The 22,383-nt window shown below is 48.4% G+C and overlaps 1 protein-coding gene across 3 annotated transcripts in view; it reads left to right on the top strand.

Moving 5' to 3' along the window:
• USP32 (ubiquitin specific peptidase 32) overlaps positions 1-22,383 on the top strand; it is a 192,673-nt gene that overhangs the window by 89,300 nt on the left and 80,990 nt on the right. For all 3 annotated transcript variants that reach the window (XM_077311223.1, XM_077311225.1, XM_077311224.1), the window contains exon 5: positions 11,461-11,620. In XM_077311223.1, coding sequence (XP_077167338.1) covers positions 11,461-11,620 — 160 coding nt within the window. The remainder of the gene's footprint in view (positions 1-11,460; positions 11,621-22,383) is intronic.

Here is a 22,383-nt window from a genome sequence, read left to right on the forward strand (position 1 = left end):
GCTTTATCCTGAAGGGAGGAGTTAATTGTGCTGCGGAAAAAAGGTGGTCTGGGGTGAAGAAGAATCCAAGCGAAAACGTCTCTCTCTCTCTCTCTCTCTCTCTCTCTCTCACACACACACACACACACACACACACACACACACACGCATGCACAATATACCTTTATTGGCATAAAGCAGATTAGCAAGATAAGCAGAGATAGTCAAGATACATTAGTCAGTTTGAATTTCATAGAATCATAGAATCATAGAGTTGGAAGGGGCCATGCAGGCCATCTAGTCCAACCCCCTGCTCTACGCAGGATCAGCCCTAAGCATCCTAAAGCATCCAAGAAAAGTGTGCATCCAACCTTTGCTTGAAGACTGCCAGTGAGGGGGAGCTCACCACCTCCTTAGGCAGCCTATTCCACTGCTGAACTAAAATCCTAGAGTTGGAAGGGGCCATACAGGCCATCTAGTCCAACCCCCTGCTCTATGCAGGATCAGCCCTAAGCATCCTAAAGCATCCAAGAAAAGTATGCATCCAACCTTTGCTTGAAGACTGCCCGTGATTCAATTTAAAAACTGAAGACAGAAATTCAGCCATAATAAAAGTGACATCGGCATCCTTATCATGCAATAAAAATTGGCAGATCAGGTCTTTGGATGTGTGGGATCTAAGGCGAGCCATTGAGTGATTCGGTGGATGAGCAACTGAGTGATTCGGTGGAAGAGCAAAGGTCTGGAAAATAAGCCAGCCGCAGCAGTAGGGAAGGAGGCAGGACCAGCTACGAAGCTGGAGGGACTTGAAGTGTCTTGTTTGCAGATTTGGAAAAGATGAGATGCGCAGAGGGCACGTCAGGGCGGAGAGCGGAGCGATTTAGTTGGAGTGGCCGAGTTAACTGGGATGGTGGCTCAGCTCAAGTGGTCCCGACAAAGACTGGTTAGTGGATTGGTGACATTTCCCTGGGTTCAAATACAAAGGGAGGCTGTGGATTGAGAAGGCTGCTGAAGCCTTCTGTTTATGCCTAGGGGGGAAGGAGCTTTGGGAAGTTGAAGGCGGAAACTTTTAATCAGTTTGCTCCATGGAGCATGCAGGCAAGCATCCTGGGAAAGCATGCTGCCTCTGAGGCCCCTCCTTTGGCAGCAAACCGTCTGCCAGCTAAGCAGGAGGGTCTTTTGGGAGGGCTGTGTTCAGATTTCAACATCTTTGTTGTGATGGAGGCAGCCTGGTGTGCAGTGGTTGGGTCACAACGCGGTTGAAACATGGGGAGATTTGCTGTAAGGAAGCTGGGCTTTAGCTGGATCTGGGCCAGTACTGTCATGTTGTAGGACTGACTTTGGCCCCGCAGGTTATAGACCTCCAGTTGCAACAAACAGTGCAATGAACATTAGAACATTAGAACAACCGTCTTATATTCCCTTCATAAAAAATGACAGCCCGAACAGTTCTGTGGGACACATTCGGTGGGACAAAAGACATGTCAGACCCTCCCTGACATTGACACGCCAGCTAGTCCGGCAGGTAGAGGGCATAGCAGAAATGCCCAGGCCCAGGGGAAGCTGTTGGCCTCCAGCCGTCACAGGCGTGGCCCTTCAGAAGGCTTGACTCAATAGCTGCAGCCTATCTGGGAAGTCCAAGAGCCAGTTTGGTGTAGTGGTTAGGAGTGTGGACTTCTAATCTGGCATGCCAGGTTCGATTCTGCGCTCCCCCCCATGCAACCAGCTGGGTGACCTTGGGCTCGCCATGGCACTGATAAAACTGTTCTGACCGAGCAAGAATATCAGGGCTCTCTCAGCCTCACCCACCTCACAGGGTGTCTGTGGTGGGGAGAGGAAAGGGAAGGCGAATGTAAGCCGCTTTGAGCCTCCTTCGGGTAGGGAAAAGCGGCATATAAGAACCAACTCTTCTTCTTCTTCTTCTTCTTCTTCTTCTTCTTCTTCTTCTTCTTCTTCTTCTTCTTCTTCTTCTTCTTCTTCTTCTTCTTCTTCTTCTTCTTCTTCTTCTTCTTCTAATGCATTATGTCCTCTTTGGCCAGTTGTTCTGACCTACCACATGGGATTGTGATGATAAAATGCTGGCAGGGGCTCATGGGAATTATATTCCATGGACATCTGGAGGGCCGCAGTTTGACTACTCCTGCCATAGACAGTGCCTTGCATTCTTTTGTGGAAGGGCAGGATAAAAAAAAAGACCAAGAAATCAAGGCAAACTTTATGTAAAGAGGTTGTGATGGGGCTTTAGCGACCCCTGTGGCAGGGCCACCTGGTTTGTCCCTGGCCAGTGCCGGCAGCAGGTGGTTCGGGGCTGCCTGTTGCTGCCACGCAAGTCAGGTGGGCTCTGCAGAACCACCATTGATGTGGATTCCATGCAGCCTTCCAGGGCACTACGATGTCAAGGTGTCCTTTAGGAGAGGATGCAAGTCCCTCCCCTCCTCCCAAGTCTCTCTTGGGGATGCCAGAGAACTGCCTTGGAAAGCTCAGGTAGGACGTAAGCCTTCGTTTCACTTTGCTGGTGGGGGAAGTCCAAAGCTGCAGGTATCTGAGAGTTCAGAAGGGGAGAGGTCTTTCCGGGCCCCACTTCTTGGCCTCCTTTTAGCTGAAGGCTCCCAGATGGGGCCTTTGGAATGCAAAGTCTGGGCTCTACTACTGAGCCGCACCTCATTTCAGGGATCCGCGGGGCCTGCAAAACGGAGCTCTTCCTCCAGGTTTAGGGTTAGGGCTGGTGCAGTGAGGACGATCTGATGGGCCCCCCATAGTTAAGAGCATAGCACCCACCGTGTGATCTGTGCTCCCTCCTCCCACTCCTATATTAGTTTTTTGAGGGGATAGTTGGTCAGTGAATGCCATGGTTTTTTAATTGTTTTAGTTCGTTTTAAGAGTCTGTACTGATAAATGCAAGTTGCATTTATCCTCCCCACCCTCCCTGCCGCTCTGATAGCAGGGGTGGGAATAATAAGAACTTCCGCCATATTGGGGTTCTTTTAAAGTCTTTTAATGAGTATTTTAATGGGGATAGGACTGTTGTGACCCGCCACGAGCCTACGGGGAGTGGCGGGAAATAAATCTAATCAACAACAACAACAACAATAATAATAATAATAATAATAAATGTCCGGATGGGGTTTTAATGGGGTTTTAATGGGGTTTTAATGGGGTTTTAATGGGGTTTTTGATGGACTGCTGTAACCCGCTAGGAGCCAGTTATGAAAATGGCGGGCAATAAGTCAAAATAATGAATGAATGAATGAATGAATGAATGAATGCATTTATTTCCATTAATTGCAAATGTTTCCAAATTGGCGGCTGCTCAGAGCTTTGTGGAAACTCTTCTGTTCTTGGTGCACAGTTTGTTTGAGGAGGGGCTTCTTTTATTTATTGTGTTAATTGATGTTAATTGATCTCTTCCTTTCTCCCCATTGGGGACCCAAGGAATCTCTTCTCCTACATTTGATCCTCACAACCACCCAATGAGGTAGGTTAACCTGTGACTGGCTCAAGGCTACCCAGTGAGCTTCCATGGCTAGAGTGAGGATTTGAACCTGGCTCTCCCAAACACTAGTCTGACACGCTTTACCGTGGTACCGTGCTGGCTCAGGTTTTGAGCAGGTCATACAGAGGCCTATTCACAAACTAGGTGGACTTCCCACTGCAAATAAAATACTGATGCAGCCACCACGTTATACGAATGGAGCAAAGCTGGTAATTTGTTCCAGATGTGTGCATCATGAGAATGGGGCTCATAGCTCTTTGGGGCTCTGAAGGCCCAGCATTTCAGCCACTAGAAGCTTTACTCAGTAGTTCTTTTACGCATAAGGGGAGAAGAAAAGAAAGGCAACAGTAAGCCACTTTGAGACTCCGTAGGCTTGAGGAAAGTGGGGTATTAAAAACTACTGCATAACCCAACTCATATTTTGGGCGGTGTGAGAGTTAAAACCAGAGGCTTGCATTCCTTCACCTTCCTCTCAGTAATCCCTTGGGTGTTTCATTTTGTAAAATGGGTGAGAGTCTGGCTGTGTGACTTTCACATAGGTGTTGATTCATATAGCACCGAGCACAATATTAGGCACTCTATAAATAGCTGCACCATTAGCTTCACGAGGGAGGGAGAAGTCCATCATCCCAATTCCTCCCCCCCCCCAGTTGGGCTGGGCTGATTAGTAGCCTTGTAGCACCTAAGCGAGAGAAATGAATTCCCAGCAAAACAAAGACGAGGAGCGTTTGAACCTCAGCCCTGCCAAGTGGTGAGCCATTCAGCAGACAAATGCCTTCGAAATCATAGTGCTTGAGAACGTCAATAAAAGTAATATCCAAGCGCCATTAATTCCGTGCTCAGTCAGAAAGCACTTTATTTACTAAAGGTTCAGCATGCCTTAGCACACTTAGTTTCATAAGCCTGGCATAGACTTCTCCACCTTAATGAATTTGGCAGGCAGGCAGCTGAGAGCAAATGGCTGAATTGCAGGGAGAGCTGCGAGTATTTCTTATGTGTTCGCAGCTCTCCCACCAACTGAGGAATTATTACCTAGTTTAGAATTCAGTGTTCGCCTTTCAAGTTATTAAAAAAAAAGGGGGGGGTTGTAGTCTTTATGGAAAGGTAGGGGGTTAGAACCCCTGGATCCCCTTCCATTGATGTAATGGCTGTCTCATCAGCAAAAGGTCACCTCATTGCATTGTATCCTGACTTGGTCTTCCACTAGCGCAGTGGTTCTCAACCTTCCTAATGCCACGACCTTTTAATACAGTTCCTCAATTTGTGGTGACCCCCAACCATAAAATTATGCAAGTGTTCTTTAACAGATATTAAACCTAAATTAACCAATGGCATGAAGATCCATTGTTCATGATTATATATAAACTAGCTTCAAAGCCCATTCCTAAGAACGGGCCTTGAAAGGGTCCCCTCCCCTGGCCCCATGGCCAGGTAGCTTAAGATGGCTTTGGACTGCAGTTTGCAGCCGCAGGCCCGGGACAGAGCTCCTTAGCAGGCAGCAGGCCGGGAGGCCCTCATTAGCAGGCCCAGGCTAGCAGGCCAAGAGGCCTTCATTAGCAGGCCCTGCTTAGCAGGCCAAGAGGCCCTCATTAGCAGGCCCTCCACCACAACCTTGTGCCCAGGGCCCTCTCCCCTTACCTGCTGCTGGCTCCAGGCATCTGGGATGCCTGCAAAACAGGAAAGATTCCTGAACCTCCCACGGCTGCTAACTTTCGACTGTGTGTGTTAAGTGCCGCTTCTGACTTGTGACGACTGTATGAATCAGTGTCCTCCCAAGTATCCTTTTGTGAAGAGACTTGCTCAGGTCTAGCAGACTATGGGCCGTGGCTCGCTTCCTAGAATCAAGCCATCCCTTGTTGAGTCTTCCTCTTTTCCTGCTGCCTCCATTTTCCCTAGCCTTGTCTTTTCCAGTGACTCCTGTCCTCTCATAATCTGCCCAAAGTACGGTAGCTGCCATGCAGTCCTGCATTTCTCTCTTAACCCACCAGGGGATAAGCCTGGGAGCTGGGGATGGCCATCCAGCTGCACTATGCCATGCTCCACCACTGCCACCCCACCTTCAGGGCCGCAGGGAGAGCTTGGGAAAGCATGGAAGGCTGTTCAGCCGTACTCCTCAGCAGCCGCATCATGCACCCAAGCCTCGTTGGAAGCTTGGGAGTGCCGTCCAGCCCAGCTCATCACATGGCCCTCTCTGCTCTACTGGAGCAAGGGTGCAAGGGCAGAGGATGAAGGGTGGCAGGGCTCCTGCAGAATACAGTGGCCCACGCAGCAAGCTCAGCTTCCCTGCTCTGCTGTGCAGGGTTTTTTGGCTCTCTGATGGCTGACCTGTAGTGCCTAATAACCTGCAGATACTCTTCTTTAGAAGTCTATCATTCCCATCATATCTTGAACATTTCCTTTTTCTTCCTTAGCTTTTCTTGAAGTTCTCTGTTCATCCAAATAGGCTTCTTGGATCCCCTGCCATGTTTCCTTTTGCTCAACTAGTTATGGCTTGAGCATACAATCACTCTTGTTTAAGGAGAGTCTACCTGTCACTTTCTCCTTTCTCATCCAGCATTCCTGTCCACATGACTCTCATCATGTCTCTGAGTTTGCTAAAGTCTACCCTACGAAAATCTAACATACGCATGTGACTATGAATTTCCTTGAAACCCCCCCCCCCCCCAATCTCAAAAGGAATTCTAGGAGATTATGGTCATTTCCCCCCAGGGTCCAAACCTCTTTTACCCTGCCTATAAGCTCTTGCCTGTTGGTCAGTATTAAGTTGAGTATTGCCGAGCCTCTTGTAGGTTCCTCCACCATCTGAAAAAAATGGAATTATCATCCAGGCAGGTCAGAATGCTGCATGACTGTGGATGCTTTGCAGAATTCGTTTCCCATCGCACATCAGGGAAATTGAAGTCACCCATAATTACAAGAAGAGCCTCTTGTGGCACAGAGTGGTAAGGCAGCCGTCTGAAAGCTTCGCCCATGAGGTTGGGAGTTCAATCCCAGCAGCCGGCTCAAGGTTGACTCAGCCTTCCATCCTTCCGAGGTCGGTAAAATGAGTAGAAGAAGAGGAAGAAGAAGAGTTGGTGGGGTGGGTGAGGCTGTGGGGTGGGTGAGGCTGAGAGAGCCTTGATATCACTGCCCGGTCAGAACAGCTTTATCAGTGCTGTGGCGAGCCCAAGGTCACCCAGCTGGTTGCATGTGGGGGAGCGCAGAATCGAACCTGGCATGCCAGATTAGAAGTCCGCACTCCTAACCACTACACCAAACTGGGAGTACCCAGCTTGCTGCTGGGGGGTAAACGGTAATGACTGGGGAAGGCACTGGCAAACCACCCTGTATTGAGTCTGCCATGAAAACGATAGAGGGCGTCACCCCAAGGGTCAGACATGACTCAGTGCTTGCACAGGGGATACCTTTACCTTTACCTTTTTATAATTACAAGATCCTGTTGCCCGGATATTCTATCAAGATGTTCAAGGAGGGCAGCATTCACGTTCTCACCCTAGTCAGGCAGTCTCTAGCAGATGTCAACTGCTATACTCTTCTTTATCTTCACCCAGATACTTTCCAATGAAGTGTCACTCTCCTCCTCTAGTATTTCTTGACAGGCAAGCCCTGTCCTCACACAGAGCACCACTGCAACTCCTCTTCGACCTTTTCTGTTTTTTGTTGTTTTAACAACTCATATCCATCCACTACTGCATTCCAGTCATGGGAATCATTTCACCAAGTCTCCGTAATGCCTCCTAAATCATCTCTCCCTCTCCATTAGAAGCTTGAGCTCTTCCTTTCTGTTGCCCATGCTTAGGCGTTGGTATACAAGCTCCAGAAACCTCTTACCCTTAGTTCCATATGGCCCATCCTTCCCTGGCAGCCTAGTGTTATCTGCTGTTCTACATTAGAATCATTATGTCAAAAAATCTTGGCCTTCTGTGCCTGGCTGCTTCTGATCTGCCCTCCATTCTTGCTGTTGGCCACGCCCAACAGTCTAGTATGGTCTAATTGTACATGGTTTGAGGAGGCTGAATCAATTCTCAGGTTTTTATAGCATTTGTGTTCCCGTCATGCAGAGAACTTGAGAGCCCTGTCTGTGCATTTTAATGAAAAAGCTTCCTCGGAAAGTCAGTCAGTGAGGATCCCAAAGGAGGCAAAGCGGTCCTCCTTTAATGTGTGTGGCTCTGGTCTTCTACAGAAATATCCTGTGCGGATCTTCTTTTGAAATGAAAATGGACTGCGGTAACCTCCGCTGGATTTCCGTGGCCTCTGAATCTCTGGAGGAAGTCTCTGCCATCAGCTCTGGATGACGGAGAAACGTTATGTTCCCATTGTGTGCCTGTCTTCTGGGGAGCCCAGAGTCAGCTTGTGTGTGTGCTCTTGGATTCATGATTTCCTTCAGAAATGTTCTCTTTGGGCCTTCCAGGGCATGGCTTGATATTGCTTCCCACTCCTTTGTCAAATGCAGCCACGTGTGGTGGCAGTTCCCCCCCCCTCTCCCTGTGCCTGGTCCAAGAGGGATAGCAACTTGAAGAGATGCTCATTTGTTCCTTTCTGCGGCACAATCCCTCCCTGGTACTTCCTGCTGGGAGAAAGGAAGAGGTCATCTGAGGTCTCTGGTTGCTTACTTGGATGAGGTGTCCCTCTAATTCAGGGGTAGTCAAACTGCGGCCCTCCAGATGTCCATGGACTACAATTCCCAGGAGCCCCCTGCCAGCGAATGCTGGCAGGGGGCTCCTGGGAATTGTAGTCCATGGACATCTGGAGGGCCGCAGTTTGACTACCCCTGCTCTAATTCATGGAGGCTGAGGAAAAGCAAGGCGCAGGTAACGGGGGGTGTGGGCTGCTTGTTAACAAGCACAGCAGTGGAGGCTGGCTCATTCATGCCTTTCTCCATATGGTGGCTCGGTGGGATTTCCAGCGTACAGGTGAAACCAGGAAATCTCCCAGCAATACAAGTGCAGAGATCAGATTCCTTGGAGAAAAGGGCTGATCTAGAGCAGTGGTCCCCAACCTTTTTATCACCGGGGACCGGTCAACGCTTGACAATTTTACTGAGGCCTGGGGGGGGGGTAGTCTTTTGCCGAGGGACGTTGCCGCCGCCGGCTGAGTCCCTGCTCCACTTGCTTTCCCGCCCCCGCTGCCCACTGGGGGGCGCTGCCAGCAGCAGCTGCAGAGTGCCACGCCGAGGGGGAGCCCCAGACATGGCGGCCGCTGGAGAGCACCAAAGGTGAGCCGGCAGCACAGTGGCAGGGCAGCCCCCGAGGCAGCTGCCGGGGAGGAGGAGCTGTGGCCCGGTACCAACTGATCTATGGACGTACCAGTCCCCAGTTGGGGACCACTGTTCTAGAGGGTGAGACATATGGCATTATACCCCACTGATGCCCTTCTCAAACCCTACTCTCTAGGAATTTCCTGGTTCAGTGTTGGCAGCACCATGCAGGAGGGTTACCGCATGCTGGAGATTTTCCTTTGGGGCAGGAGAGCGTGTGTTGGATTCGGACTGGAGAGACCTGAGTGCACCTGCCTGGATTTCGGAAAAATCCAGAAGTCAAAGAGAGTTAAAAAAAAGTACAAAAGTCTTGTTGGTTTCTAAGTTGCTGCAGGACTCGAATCTTGCATTTTGAATGCAGAACAGCTTGGCTGCCCTCTTGAGACCACCCTGGGAAAAGGTCCTGGTATTAACAAAAGAAAGAAAGGAAGAAGTTCCTGACAGTTAGAGAGGTTTCTTAGTGGAACAGGCTTCCTCGGGAGGTGGTGGGTTCTCCATCTTTGGAGATTTTTAAACAGAGGCTGGATAGCCATCTGACAGAGAGGCTGATTCTGTGAAGGCTCAAGGGGGTGGAGGTGACAGTGGATGAGCGATAGGGATGTGAGTGTCCTGCATAGTGCAGGGGGTTGGACTAGATGACCCAGGAGGTCCCTTCCAACTCTATGATTCTATGGTTCTATAAAAAATCCATGACTCTGCCTTTCTGCCCTATAACTGGGATTGAAGAAGGGTGGCATCAATAAAAGTGGTGCAAATGCATGTCTTTGCAACAGCAAGATTAAAGCAGCCATCAGGGGGGGAACCCCTTTTAAGCACAGGCAGGCTCACCAGCTCTGGGTTGGGAAACAGCTGGAGACTTTGGGGGTGGAGCCTGGGGAATGTGGACTTGAGGGGGGGGGAGAGGAGGGACCTCCGCAGGGCATGATGCTGTAGAGCCCATCCTCCTTTCTCCAGGGAAACTGATCTCTGTTGCCTGGAGATCTGAACGAAGGGCCAAAAGCCCTTTGAAAGCGTTCTGTTTTGCTTCTTAAGACTGGGTTGCAATTCCTGCCTCAGGAAACTAGGATCTCAAGAGGACTAGTTTTCCTGCCCTCCCCCCCTTTAAAATTAAGCTGTGTAATGCTTGCTTCAGGAGACCCATTATAGACTGAGACTTCTGATGTACAAAGATTTCCTACCATTTCATGAGCTTCTGCCAGTTACCAATTAAAAGCCATCTGACTTCTGCAGAAGGAAAGGTTTCCTTCCAATTATGCATCCACCACCCCGTCTCCTTCTCTCAGGTGAAGTACACACTTCCTGATAGCTAAAACAGTATTTCTGCAAAGGGAGGGGGATCTGGAGGACTTTTGTCATGATAATTTCATTAAAGAGAATGCAGCCGCTAAATTGCCCAGTGTGAGGAAGGCAAGTTACTCCGTGCACAGCTGCATTCTACTGATAAGAGGCTTTCAGGCACGATTTGAGCACTTTGTGCCAAGGGGTTAAAAACAAAGTATGCACAGACCCTCCTGGTGCTGATGGGTGATCACTTTTGCGGGGGTTTAATTTGCACGCTTTGAAAAGCAAGCTGCCTGATCTGCTGGAAATGTAGCTGTAAGGCTTCTTTGAATCAGGCTGTCTGCTGAATTGAATTTGGGGGGGGGGGGACTTTGCATTAACAAGAGTGGTCCTGAAGAGGTTGCTTCTGAAACTCAATGAGTGATATGCTTGGGGGGCTGGTGGGGAGGTGGTGGGAGTCCCAGTGATTTTGGAAGACCAAATCAGCATCTTTATAGCACTCTGGCGGTTAAAAAGTTATCTTGGTAATCATTACAACAGCCTTGCAAGGTGTATCATTACTTCCCCTATACTGCAGGTCCGGGTGCCAGACAAAGAGGAGGTGAGCGGCTTGCCAAAGGCCTCTAAGTGGGCTTGTGGGTTGAGGGAGAATTCCGACCCACAACCTCACAGATTACACACTTGGCATCTGTGTTGTACAAGTGGTTCTAATCCTCTGGCTAGGTCGTATTCCGTTAAACGGCAGGATAGTTACATAAGTGACACTAAACTGGTCGCTTGCTATTGGCTGGGACCATTTGTCTCTGCAGAGACAGCAGGGGCAGCAGGTGGATTTGCCTAGAGTGGCCCTTCTCAATTGCCTGGCAGCCATTTCCAGCCTTGAGACAGACCCAGTGAGACCCTGGGGACCCCTGGTCATTTGAGCATCTTTGGTTTTTATATTTTTACTAGGGGCCAAGCCTGTTGCATTCAGGAATACAACGGGCGCAAATTGGGGTGGGGTGAGGTGAGGTGGAAGTACTCTGTGGCTGGCCTCTCTCTCCCCTCAGGACCTGGAAAGGCTGCAGGCTGGACTGGAGGCCCCTGGGAAGGGAACTCACCGGCAGGGGCAACCCTCACGTGGAATCTGCAGCCTCCGAGCCTCGGAGGGAAGTGGGAGGAGGGGGGGTAGGCGGGTGGGGGACGGAAGGCGATTGGATGGCCACTGGACAGACAGGCAAGCTGGTTGGAGGAGGAGGCACTCAAGGGCGGGATAGCTGCCCTGAGTGGGTGTTAAGCACCGAGTGGCACTTAAGCTCCTCTTCTAAGCCCTTACCAGAAATATTAAGCGGAACAGATATTATTTTTACTTTTCTTGTATTTGCTTGTCTTGGACACATTTTTTTCCCTCATGGATGTGCTCTAAAACTACCTAGCGTAATTTTCCTCCAAAACTTGCTTTTTTTCCTAGGGTGAAAAGGTGAGCTACGACAAATTCAGGAGCTGGTTGCTGCACAACAAAGAGGCCTTCACGTTTTCCCGCTGGCTGCTCTCCGGAGGAGTGTACGTGACCCTCACGGATGACAGCGACACCCCCACCTTCTATCAAACTCTCGCCGGAGTCACACACCGTAAGTCTTTGTCACCGGACTGAGCGGTCCTGTTTCTTGCCGGCAGCAGCCCTCAAGGCTTCCTGGAGTTTATGGGGCTGAATACAGAGATTGTACTGGGGATGGTTCAGAAAACCGAATCCTTTTCTTAACACTTAACTACTGTGGCTGAAGTTTTTTTTAACTCATCAGCTGCAGTCGAAGGCCTTGGCGCCGGGCCGTGGCTCCTTCTTCCCTCCCCCCCCCCAAAGCGAGAAGGGAGACAAAGGGCACCCCAGTCGATGACCAACTGAATCATACCACCTTCCAAATACGTAGAAGGTGCAAAGGCAGACAGGAGGGTGACGTTCCCTTACTCGGGGAGCAGGTGGTGTCGTTATGATTGACAGCTCTCTCTCCCTCCTGTTTCACAGTAGGATTTCCTCCCCTCATATCATTCCCGCCCATTTGATTACTATTTTCTTTCCATCCATTCAGTCAACATTGTTGTTTTTGTTAGGTGTGAAGTCGTTGCGACCCCATGGACAATGATCCTCCAGGCCTTCCTGTCCTCTACCATTCCCCGGAGTCCATTTAAGTTTGCACCGACTGCTTCAGCGACTCCATCCAGCCACCTCATTCTCTGTCGTCCCCTTCTTCTTTTGCCCTCAATCCCTCCCAGCATTAGGCTCTTCTCCAGGGAGTCCTTCCTTCTCATGAGGTGGCCAAAGTCAACATTAGGGACATGCAAATAACCTTTGCATTTCCATTGTCTCCTTAAACTCCAGTTGAGATTTTTGTCCCACCTACTCCTTTGAGAAAAAGGAAGTAACCCTGTGCTGATTTCCCCCCTCCCTGGTGGATGGTTCTGAGTTTTGTGACAGTCATGCTGAGTTTTGTGACATTCCTTCACATTTTGCAAGTGAGCTGAATACCAGCTGTCCCCCAGAGAGCCTTCAGGGGATGGGAGGTAAATGTTCAGGACTGTAGTTGTTCTGTTTGCCCCTCATCCCCTGACTTTCTCTTGCCTCTCTGTGCTTTCCCGTCTGCCTGTGCCCGCTGATCTCAGCCTGCAAGCTTCATTATATTGCGGGTTAATTGCATTGTTAGGAGAATGCACTCTCTGTTTATTTCACAAGGAAGCAGAGGAAATCTGATTATTTGGGTCTGTAGTATAGTAGGCGCAGCTGCCTGGGCCGGCACAAGCTAGTAGAACTTTATAGCATTCTGAAATATCTGTATTTGTCATGGGATTTACAGTCGTTGCCAGCCATTTCAGCTGGAATTGTAAGCGCCATGAAGCACAGCAATTTGTCTTGGAATTTACGAGGCCCGGGAAATATTTCTTAGCTGGTTGGCTGATGTTCTTGAGGGTTTTGTATTTGTGGCTTCTTCTTTTTTTTTAAAGATCCATATTTTGGAACAGATCAGTTTACTGAAGACCAGTGGTTCTCAAATTTCCTAATGCCGCGACCCTTTAATACAGTTCCTCGTGTTGTGGTGACCCCCAACCATAAAACAATGCAAGTGTTCTTTCCTAGAAATTAAACCGAAACAGACCAGTGGCGTGAAGATCCATTGTTCAGGATTGGATATAAATTGTTTTTTTCCCCCCTGGGATTTTCTCGGTTCAGTTCTGGCTCTTGTCCCGCCGGGCTGTGCTGCCCCCTGGAGTGCCTGGCGGGGGACTGCGCTGGAGGCACTGCCGGAGCGGCTGGTGGCCAAGCACGGGCGCCTGCAGAAGGAGCAGCAACAGGGGCAGCGCCCCCCCCCCCCAGCTGCTCACCCAGCCATGACCCATGTGAAAGGGTTGCTTCACCCCCAAAGGGGTCCCAGCCCCCAGGTTGAGAACCGCTGCTGTAAACTATATTAATTTTGTTTGATTGTGTGAGTGGCCAAATAGTGTCTGGTAGGCAGAACCCTCTCATCTTGATGCTACTTATCTGGCCTCCATCAACCCATTGAATGACTTGCAGAGAAGAGGCACTGCATCTTTTTGTGTTGTGCATTTTATTATATGTCTGGCTTGCAGGCACGTTGAAACAGCAAATGCCTGCTTGCCCCCTGAGACAGGGGTGGGTGGGTGGGTGATCCTGTTGGGAAGCACCATAATCCCTCAAATTGCCCAGCTCATGACTGGGTGGACTATAAATCCCAAAATAAACCACCCAACAAATAAATAGCTCTTGTTGCCTGAACCTACTGGGCTCTCTGCTGCTTGATTACCTCCCCTCCCCCTTTTCCATGAAACCCGGCAACCCCTGCGTAGATCAGATTACTTCAGTGGAGGGATGAATTTGGCCAAGCTCATCTTATCAGATCTCGGAAGCTAAGCAGGGGTCGGCCCTAAAGAGAACTTGGAGGAGAGACTGCCACGGAGGTCCACGGTTGCTATGCAAGGGCAAGGGCAACCACCTTTGAATGTCTCTTACCTTGAAAACCTTGCAAGGTGACCATGAGTCATCTGTGACTTGGTAGCATGTTCTGTGACCACCACCACAAGCAGTGAAGCCCCACAAGAGGAGCCCATGGAATGATGAACTGCTGACTTTGGCAACAAATTCCGGAGGAGTGGGCCTGCTGGTGACCCTCTTAGCTGACCTAGATGAACTCCTTTTCCTGCGTGGCAACGGTAGTGGAGGGCTGATGCTTCCATGCCCTTGTGCTGGAGGCATCCCATCGGCTCAGGGAGTGGCCTGTGGGTCAGGTCCAGCTCCCAGTGGCTTCACCAAAAGTAGAGTCAGGTGTGGCGAGCACGTTTGCCAGTGTTTTCCATTTGTAAGAGAGAAAAAGTAGTCAAGAGGTTCTATGCTCAGTATCACCCCTTCCTTCCTTCCTTCCTTCCTTCCTTCCTTCCTTCCTTCCTTCCTTCCTTCCTTCCTTCCTTCCTTCCTTCCTTCCTTCCTTCCTTCCTTCCTTCCTTCCTTCCTTCCTTCCCTCCCTCCCTCCCTCCCTCCCTCCCAGCTGGCTGCACCGGATTCCTGATGGAGCCTGACCTCCAGCTAAAATACACCTCCTGTTCTCTGGGCTGTTGCCCCAAGGGACCAGCCAGTGGTCCCCAATCTTTTTTGGGCTGAGGACTGGGGGGGGGGGGAGAGAGGGAGCATTGGCTGTCTCTTGTCTGCACTTTTTCATCTTGGAAACTGATGTGAACAGGCAGCAAGACGTCCTTAACCCTGCTCGCAAAAGCCTTAAGCCAGCCGCCAAGCAACAGCCACTGTTCTCCCCTCCTGCTCAGCGGTTTGGAGAGTTTCTTATCGAAGGCTATCCTGAACTTGCCTGATGGGGATTAAGGCCTGGAGGCGTGACGAGGGATGTCCCCGGCTCCTCCCCCCTTTGGTGGGCCAAGCTTATCTTTTAGCATCATGCCACTGATTTCCTTTGTGTCCTGAAAGCTGTCCAAAGAAATCAGCTTATGCGGGTCTGGCATTGGCGTAGCCTGCAGTGGGGCCCATTGCTGCTGACTCCCTCCTCATGCATCTCCTCACTTGTATACTTGTGAGCACTTTGCCCCTTGCTCCCAGCTGCATACCCTGCCTAAGGCAGTGGAGCAGGAAGCCTCAGCACCTCTGCCAGAAATGGCAGCGGCACTCCTCACTGCCCCCAGCACTAGCAGGGAATGGGCCGGCAGGAGACGAAGGGGCTTGCAAGTCGCCAGGAGGAGGAGGGGCGGGCAAGTGGGGACATGTGGGTGTGGAAGGAAAGGGGACCCTTTGCCTGGGGCCTCAGAGCCTACAACTGCTCTGAGCTTAGTTATTTATTTAGAATCATAATTTTATCCATATCCTGCTACACAGTGGCTTATGGTGGGTAACAAAAGAACCCACAATAGAATCCCCTTAAAACAATACCCCCCTTAAGTCCCACTTTTAGCAGTGAGAAATAAACCCACCCCCAACCTGCAGGTTTCATAGCAGTGCCTCAGGGGGACATAACAAAGGGTAGCCCGATGACCTGGCTTGCTCAAGGAGGGGCCTAGATCTTTTTTTTTTTTTTTTTTTTATAATGATTTTTTTTATTTTCATAAAGATAGAAATATAATCATCATTTAAGAATATATGACCCCACATTGACTCCACAGTGATATAAACTTTTGCCCAAATCTCTAAGAGCCATGAGTCTAAGAGCCATCCACCTTTCCACTACATTAAAAAAAAGGCCTGTTTAGATATACAAAAGAAAAGTTATTATTAATCAACTTACTTGTGAAATCGTAGACCTCACATTAACTGCTTGATACAATCTAAGAGCTATCCTAGCAGATATTTCTAGGTTTGAGTTAGATGCTTAACATTAAATATTTCTTATAGCACAGTATGAGTTTTGGCCCTGTATCAATACCCTGATGAAGGGAGAGGAAAGTAGGGCTTTGCCTTAAAGATGTACAAAGAAAAAAAGTTACAAAAGGATTTCATAATTTCTCCTTATCCTTAATACAGATACATCTACAAACCATTTATACTTGACCCATTCTAAGAGCCATCCTGACAGGTATAAGTTGAGAGCTTTGTATTTTCTACAGATCAATATGAGCTTTGGCCCTATAACAATACACCAATAAAAAAGAATAATAATAAGGGGGGAAAGCCCCATTTTATATTTCCAACGCTAACGATTATATTACCTATATGCCTACTAAGAAAAAGAAACAAGAGAGAAAAAAGGCACTGCTTCCCCTTTTTCATAAAAATAGCAATGTAGGATACAGTATATGTTGTTAATACAGAGAATAATAAGATTTCCAGGTTTAGATTAAATGCTTAACATTAAACATAGAACAATATAAGCTTTCAGTCTTCTATAGCTTCTCCTTATCCTTAGTTCTGATACATCTACAAAACAATTTATGCTTGACCCATTCTAAGAACCATCCTGACAGATATATTTTCAGATTTAAGTTGAAAGCTTAACATTAAACATTTTCTACAAGTCAGTGTAGGCTTTAGTCCTAGGACAATACCCTAATAGAAGAAAGAAAAAATAAGGGGGGGGAACCCCATTTTACATTTTCAGCACTAATGATTATATTACCTATATGCCTACAAAAGAAAAGAGACAAAAAAAAACAAGAGAGAAAGAGATACTGCTTCCCCTTTTTCATAAAAATGGAAATATAGAATACAGTATAACATTAAACATAAAACAATATGAGCTTTCGGTCTTCTTAAGGGGGTCTCATCTCGAGGCTTGCTACATCTTGTCGTTCCCGTAAAATTATATTCTGTCCCATTGGCCTTTGGCGTAGAAAGTGCAGTTGTACTCTTTCCCGCAGAATATGCATCGATAAATCTTGAGGCCGTTGCACCTCCTGGACTCCAGTATCAATACAATTTTCCCCCCAGAGAGATCCTTTAAATCGGTTACTTTCACTGCAGATCCATATTTCTTTTGATTGATTTTTGTACACTGTTGCTTTAAGATGGCTGTATGTCTTTTTAAAAAGGGTGTCCTTATCTGGGCTGCAGAACTCCGGCATCCCATTTTCCGTCGCCAGAATTTCAGGTTTCTCTTCTACTGTTGGTTTTCCACCTTGTTTAGAGCTGTCATCAGCCACTGTTATTGATCCATTATTCCTGTTAAAGACGTCTTCCTTGGCATCTTGGATCTCCTTGAAGATATGAATTTCAGATTTCTCTTCTGCTGTTGGTTTTCCACCTTGTTTAAAGCTGTCATCAGTCACTGTTATTGATCCATCATTCCTATTGAAGACTTCTTCCTTGCCATCTTGGATCTCCTTGGAGATATTTTTGATCAATCCATCTAAAAATACTTTGTAATCTTGGGTTTGTATCTCTATTAGATGAGCCAATCTTTTTAACATAGACATGATTTTGACTTTAAAAAAAACCCGGCCCCAAACAATTTTACAAGTGGCCAGTAGAGGTCCTCTGTTTTATCCTCTAATGTTCCGGCACAGGCATGTGACGTATTGAAGGCAGAGATTCTCGTGCTGGCACAGAGTTCTCGTGAGATTTTCCCATTCACAGCTCTTATCTTCTTATCTTCGAAAACCAAAACAATTACAATAAGAGCTTTTGCCAATTAATTCGAGTTGATTTGAGTCCTTCTTCTGCTTAGTTAGGAGAATTAGCCTGCCTCTTAACGAGGTGGCTTCGGGCAGAGCAGAGTAAGAGGAGGGGGGAAACAAAGGGCTTTGATGTAGGAAGAGAGACGGAGAAAAAAAAAAAGCGAGAGATACTTGCAGTAAATGATGTTTTGGAACTCAGCCGATGTCCTCCCCTCAGTTCAAAGCGTTCATTTGTGGTAAATCATCATGTAGGGTTGAAGCAGATACTTTAAGATTAAAGAAAGAAAGGAAAGTCCGAGGTAAAAAATGGCAGTCGTCCTCTGGACCTGGAACGCTGACAGCCTATAATCCAGGGAGATATACTCCCTAAAGGATTGGAGACGGCCCCAAGAACTTCCTGGGTAGAAAGGTGAGGTGGGGTTTGCGTACCCCTCCTCTTTTCTGCCAATTGCTTGCACAATTGACCCCTGTCAGGCTTCAGAGATAGCAGAGCAGATGCCCTGCCACCCTCTCAGGACGACATCTTTAGCCACCTCCCCAAGGAGGGGCCTAGATCTTAATTGCCCCAGACAGCGGTCCCCAACTTTTTGGGGGCTGCGGACTGGGGGGGGGGGAGAGGGAGGCGCGGGCGCACGCCCATGCCTCCCCCCCCCCCCGCACTGGGAGCGATTGGCCACCATCCTCGGCCTGGGGGTTGGGGAACACTGGCCCCAGCCTCAACCAAAGACCTGGCAGAAAAGCTCAAGGGCCTTGCAGAACTGAGAAAGTTCCGTCAGGGCCCTTAGCTCTCCCGAGCACTGCTTCCATCAGTTCAGGGCCAGGATCGAAAGGGCATGTTCTGCTTCTGGGCTGCCAGAAGGCATCTGGAGGGTGGCTGCATGCTAAACCGGAGAAGCATCTGATCCCGCAGGGTCATTCTGCATTCATAGGGGTAAAGGCCCAGCTTTGGTTACCATTACCCAGGGAGGTAATATTTGCAGCAGTAAAAAGAAAGGCATTTTCTGAGGCTCTGAGACACGATTCCGGAGAAGGTCCCTCAGAACCTATTCTGAATTAGACCGTCTCGCTCAGTTGTCTTATAGGTCTTTGACATCACCTACTACCTGGCTTTTAACTGGATGCAGAAGCCAGGTAGTGAAAATGGGGTTATAACCTAGGACCCCCGCTTTGATAACGTATTAGAATTAATCTTTGAGAGAACATTTTGAGTTTTGAAAAAAATTATCAGCCTTTCGATTTCCTTTGTTTCTTCGTTGGATCTTCATGAACCGAATCGTCGGTTCTTCTTTGCTCTGCAAATGAAGCCCGCCTTATCAGGCCAGTGGTCTGTCTTCTGGCAGCAGCTCCCCAGGGTCTCAGGTGTAGATCTTTCACATCACCCACCAACCTGATCCTTTTTAACTGGAGATGCTGGGAATTGAACTGGGGACCTTTTGCATGTCAGGCACCATAGCTGAGCTGCTGCTCCTCTTGCTCTTCCTGGGTACAGGCTTCAGAAAGTTTTAAAAACCCTCTGAGAATCACTCTCATGTTGCTGCTCTTTTCTGTTTCAACATATTCTGGATTTATAGACACAGATGAATCTTGCATGATGATCATATTTCTTTTTTAAAAAAGAATAAATTGTACTGTAAGCGCCACTTGTAACATGCCTTGTATGGTGCCCTCTGCTGGTGAGAGCCAGTTTGATGTAGTGGTTAGGAGTGCTGGGTTCGATTTTGTACTGTCCCACTTGCAGCCAGCTGGGTGACCTTGGGCTCGCCACAGCACTGATAAAAGTGTTCTGACCGAGCAGGAATATCAGGGCTCTCTCAGCCTCACCCACCTCACAGGGTGTCTGTGGTGGGGAGAGGAAAGGGAAGGTGAATGTAAGCCACTTTGAGCCTCCTTCGGGTAGAGATAAGCGGCATATAAGAACCAACTTTTCTTCTTCTTCTTCTTCTTCTTCTTCTTCTTCTTCTTCTTCTTCTTCTTCTCCTTCTCCTTCTCCTTCTCCTTCTCCTTCTCCTTCTCCTTCTCCTTCTCCTTCTCCTTCTCCTTTTCCTTTTCCTTCTCCTTCTTCCTCCTCCTCCTCCTCCTCCCATTCAAACTCATCTGCATAATTCTTGCATAGGAATGAAAAATAGCCCTGATTAAAAACAGGAATAAAATTATTGCCTTTGGGTGTGGGTGGGTGTTGACGATGAATGGAAGTGAGCTTTTATCACAATAATGCTTCAGTGGCTCCATTTAAATCTCCTTAACGAGCCCAGCTATGGAAAGAAACATAAACAAATTATAATTTTTTTCCCTTGTAAATAACATTTATGCAGTGGAAGGCAGATGACAATAATTACGTTTTCCCAGCCCAGGATTACAAAGGGAATTTTTGTAAGTCACACTAAGTTGCACACACTTGCCATTTCAAATCAAATTTTGTTCCATTTCATTTAAACCATAAATATTTTTCGGGGTGTGAGTGTGTGGGCTAGCACAGCAGTTCAGTGGCCTGGATTCTGTTGAATGAATGGGCTCCCCGATGCCTTTGTAGGGACATTAAGCCCCCAGTTCTTTTCTTCATGTTCAGGCTGGCTAAGTGTGCAAAGGAAGGTTTTCTTGTGTATTTCCAGGGCTGCGTACCCTCAGCGTGTTCAGATTTTAGAATTCTTCAATCATGAAAGATCCTAGCCTGCCATGGATTTTATTAGTCCTGATGGTGCTAGGGGTCTCTTGCTGTTTTCTGATTCTACAGACAGCCTCACCCGGCTACCCATCTTGGGTGTTCCTTTTGTTATTTCTAGCAATATATATATGTGTGTCATTGTTTTGCTCTTGCCTGATCTATTCTCCCTTAGTTGTACCATTTGTTTCCCGTCTGCCAGCCGTTGCGAAGGGAAAATGTCTCTGTAATTGTGGGTTTCTAAGAGTTCAGCATGGTATTGCCCATACATTTTCCAGTTTATCCCCATGACCATGAAGACTGGAAAGTTCCAAATCATTATTTTCCCACGTTGGCACTAGGGTTGCCAGCCTCCAGGTAGGGGCAGGAAATCTGGAATTCCATCTCATCTTCAGATGACAAAGATCAGTTGCCACCGAGGGGGGACTCATAGAATCATAGCGTTGGAAGGCACCACCTGGGTCATCTAGTCTAACCTCCTGCACCATTCAGACACTGACAAGCCAATCGCTCATCCCCTGTAACCTGCCACCCCCTTGAACCTTCACAGAATCAGCCTCTTTGCCAGATGGCTATCCAGCCTCTGCTTAAAAATTCCCAAAGATGGAGAACCCACCACCTCCCGAGGAAGCCTGTTCCACTGAGAAACCGCTCTGACTGTCAGGAACTTCTTCTGGATGTTGAGACGGAATTTCTTTTGCATTAATTTCATCCCATTGGTTCTGGTCCATCCCTTTGGGGCAACTCTATAGCATTCTGTCCCAAACATTGTACTCTCTTGAGGGTTCTTTCCCTCCCCAAACTTCGCCCACCCCAGGCTCCACCCCCAAGTTTCCAGGTATCTCCCAAGCAGGTGTTGTCACCCTAATTGGCACATATTATCCCTTTTCCTGACTGCTCCTTAGAATGCCAGATCCTGAAGATGAAACTCAAATACTTTGGCCAACTCATGAGAAGGAAGGACTCCCTGGAGAAGAGCCTAATGCTGGGAGCGATTGAGGGCAAAAGAAGAAGGGGACGACAGAGAATGAGGTGGCTGGATGGAGTCACTGAAGCAGTCGGTGCAAACTTAAATGGACTCCGGGGAATGGTGGAGGACAGGAAGGCCTGGAGGATCAGTGTCCATGGGGTCACGATGGGTCGGACACGACTTCGCACCTAACAATAACAACAACATCCCTTTTCCTACATGACCAATTTACTTATGTTGACTAGATTGTAAACCTTCCTCCTGAATTAAATGTCTTCATTTTCAGGCAGTGCTAAGTGATGGGCAAAGGAATCATAAAGGTGAATGTTGAGGCTAGAACCATTCTGTGACTTCTGCTTTGGCAGAACAGAACTGCCATGTGCCTGTGTGTGTTGAGTGCTACAACGAACCTTAAAGAGAGGGGATCTTTTAACTCAGGCACTCTGTCGTGTTATGAGTTGAGCAGTAAAGAAGCTGTCAGGTGACTTCTCCGTTGTAAATGTGATTTGCGTAAAAACTACCCCAGAGTCTGTCCCTGGCATCTTTGACTTCAGGGTCTCGTGTAACAGCATGGAGCGGGAAGTCTGCCGTAAGCCAGAAGAACTCCTGCCTGTCAGAAGAGGCTTTTGGAGATGGACCAGCGGTCTGACAATAGAAGGCAGCTTCACCTTCTCATTTAGGGGTGGGAATGTAGCTTAGTGGTCCAGCATAGGGATGTGTAGCTTGGCTCGCCCCAGCTGCCTTGGCGATCACCGAAACCTGAGGCAGCACGTAGGAGGCCAGTGCCATGGTGCGGAGAGCAGGGCCGTAGCGCTGGCCTCCTACGCACTGCCTTGGGCTTCAGTGATTGTCAAGGGGGCCGGGCCGAGCTGAGGTGCACATCCCTAGTCCTGCGCATACTTTGCATGCAGAACTTCCCGGCTCTGTCCCCAGCATCTCTAGTTAACGGAGAATAGGCGACAGATGCTGACATTCTCTGCTACAAACCTTGCAGGGACCATGCCAGGTAGAGTAGAGACTAGAGCGGGTGGGTCAGTGGTGAGGAATATGTGGAGGCCAGTGGTAGCAAGCTGCTTTTGAACATCTGTTGCCTGAAAATCCTACAGGGTTGCAATAAGTCTGTTGTGACTTGACGGCATAGGGTGGGA

Source organism: Paroedura picta, chromosome 15, assembly GCF_049243985.1.
Source record: "Paroedura picta isolate Pp20150507F chromosome 15, Ppicta_v3.0, whole genome shotgun sequence".
In the NCBI taxonomy this organism is placed as follows: domain Eukaryota; kingdom Metazoa; phylum Chordata; class Lepidosauria; order Squamata; family Gekkonidae; genus Paroedura; species Paroedura picta.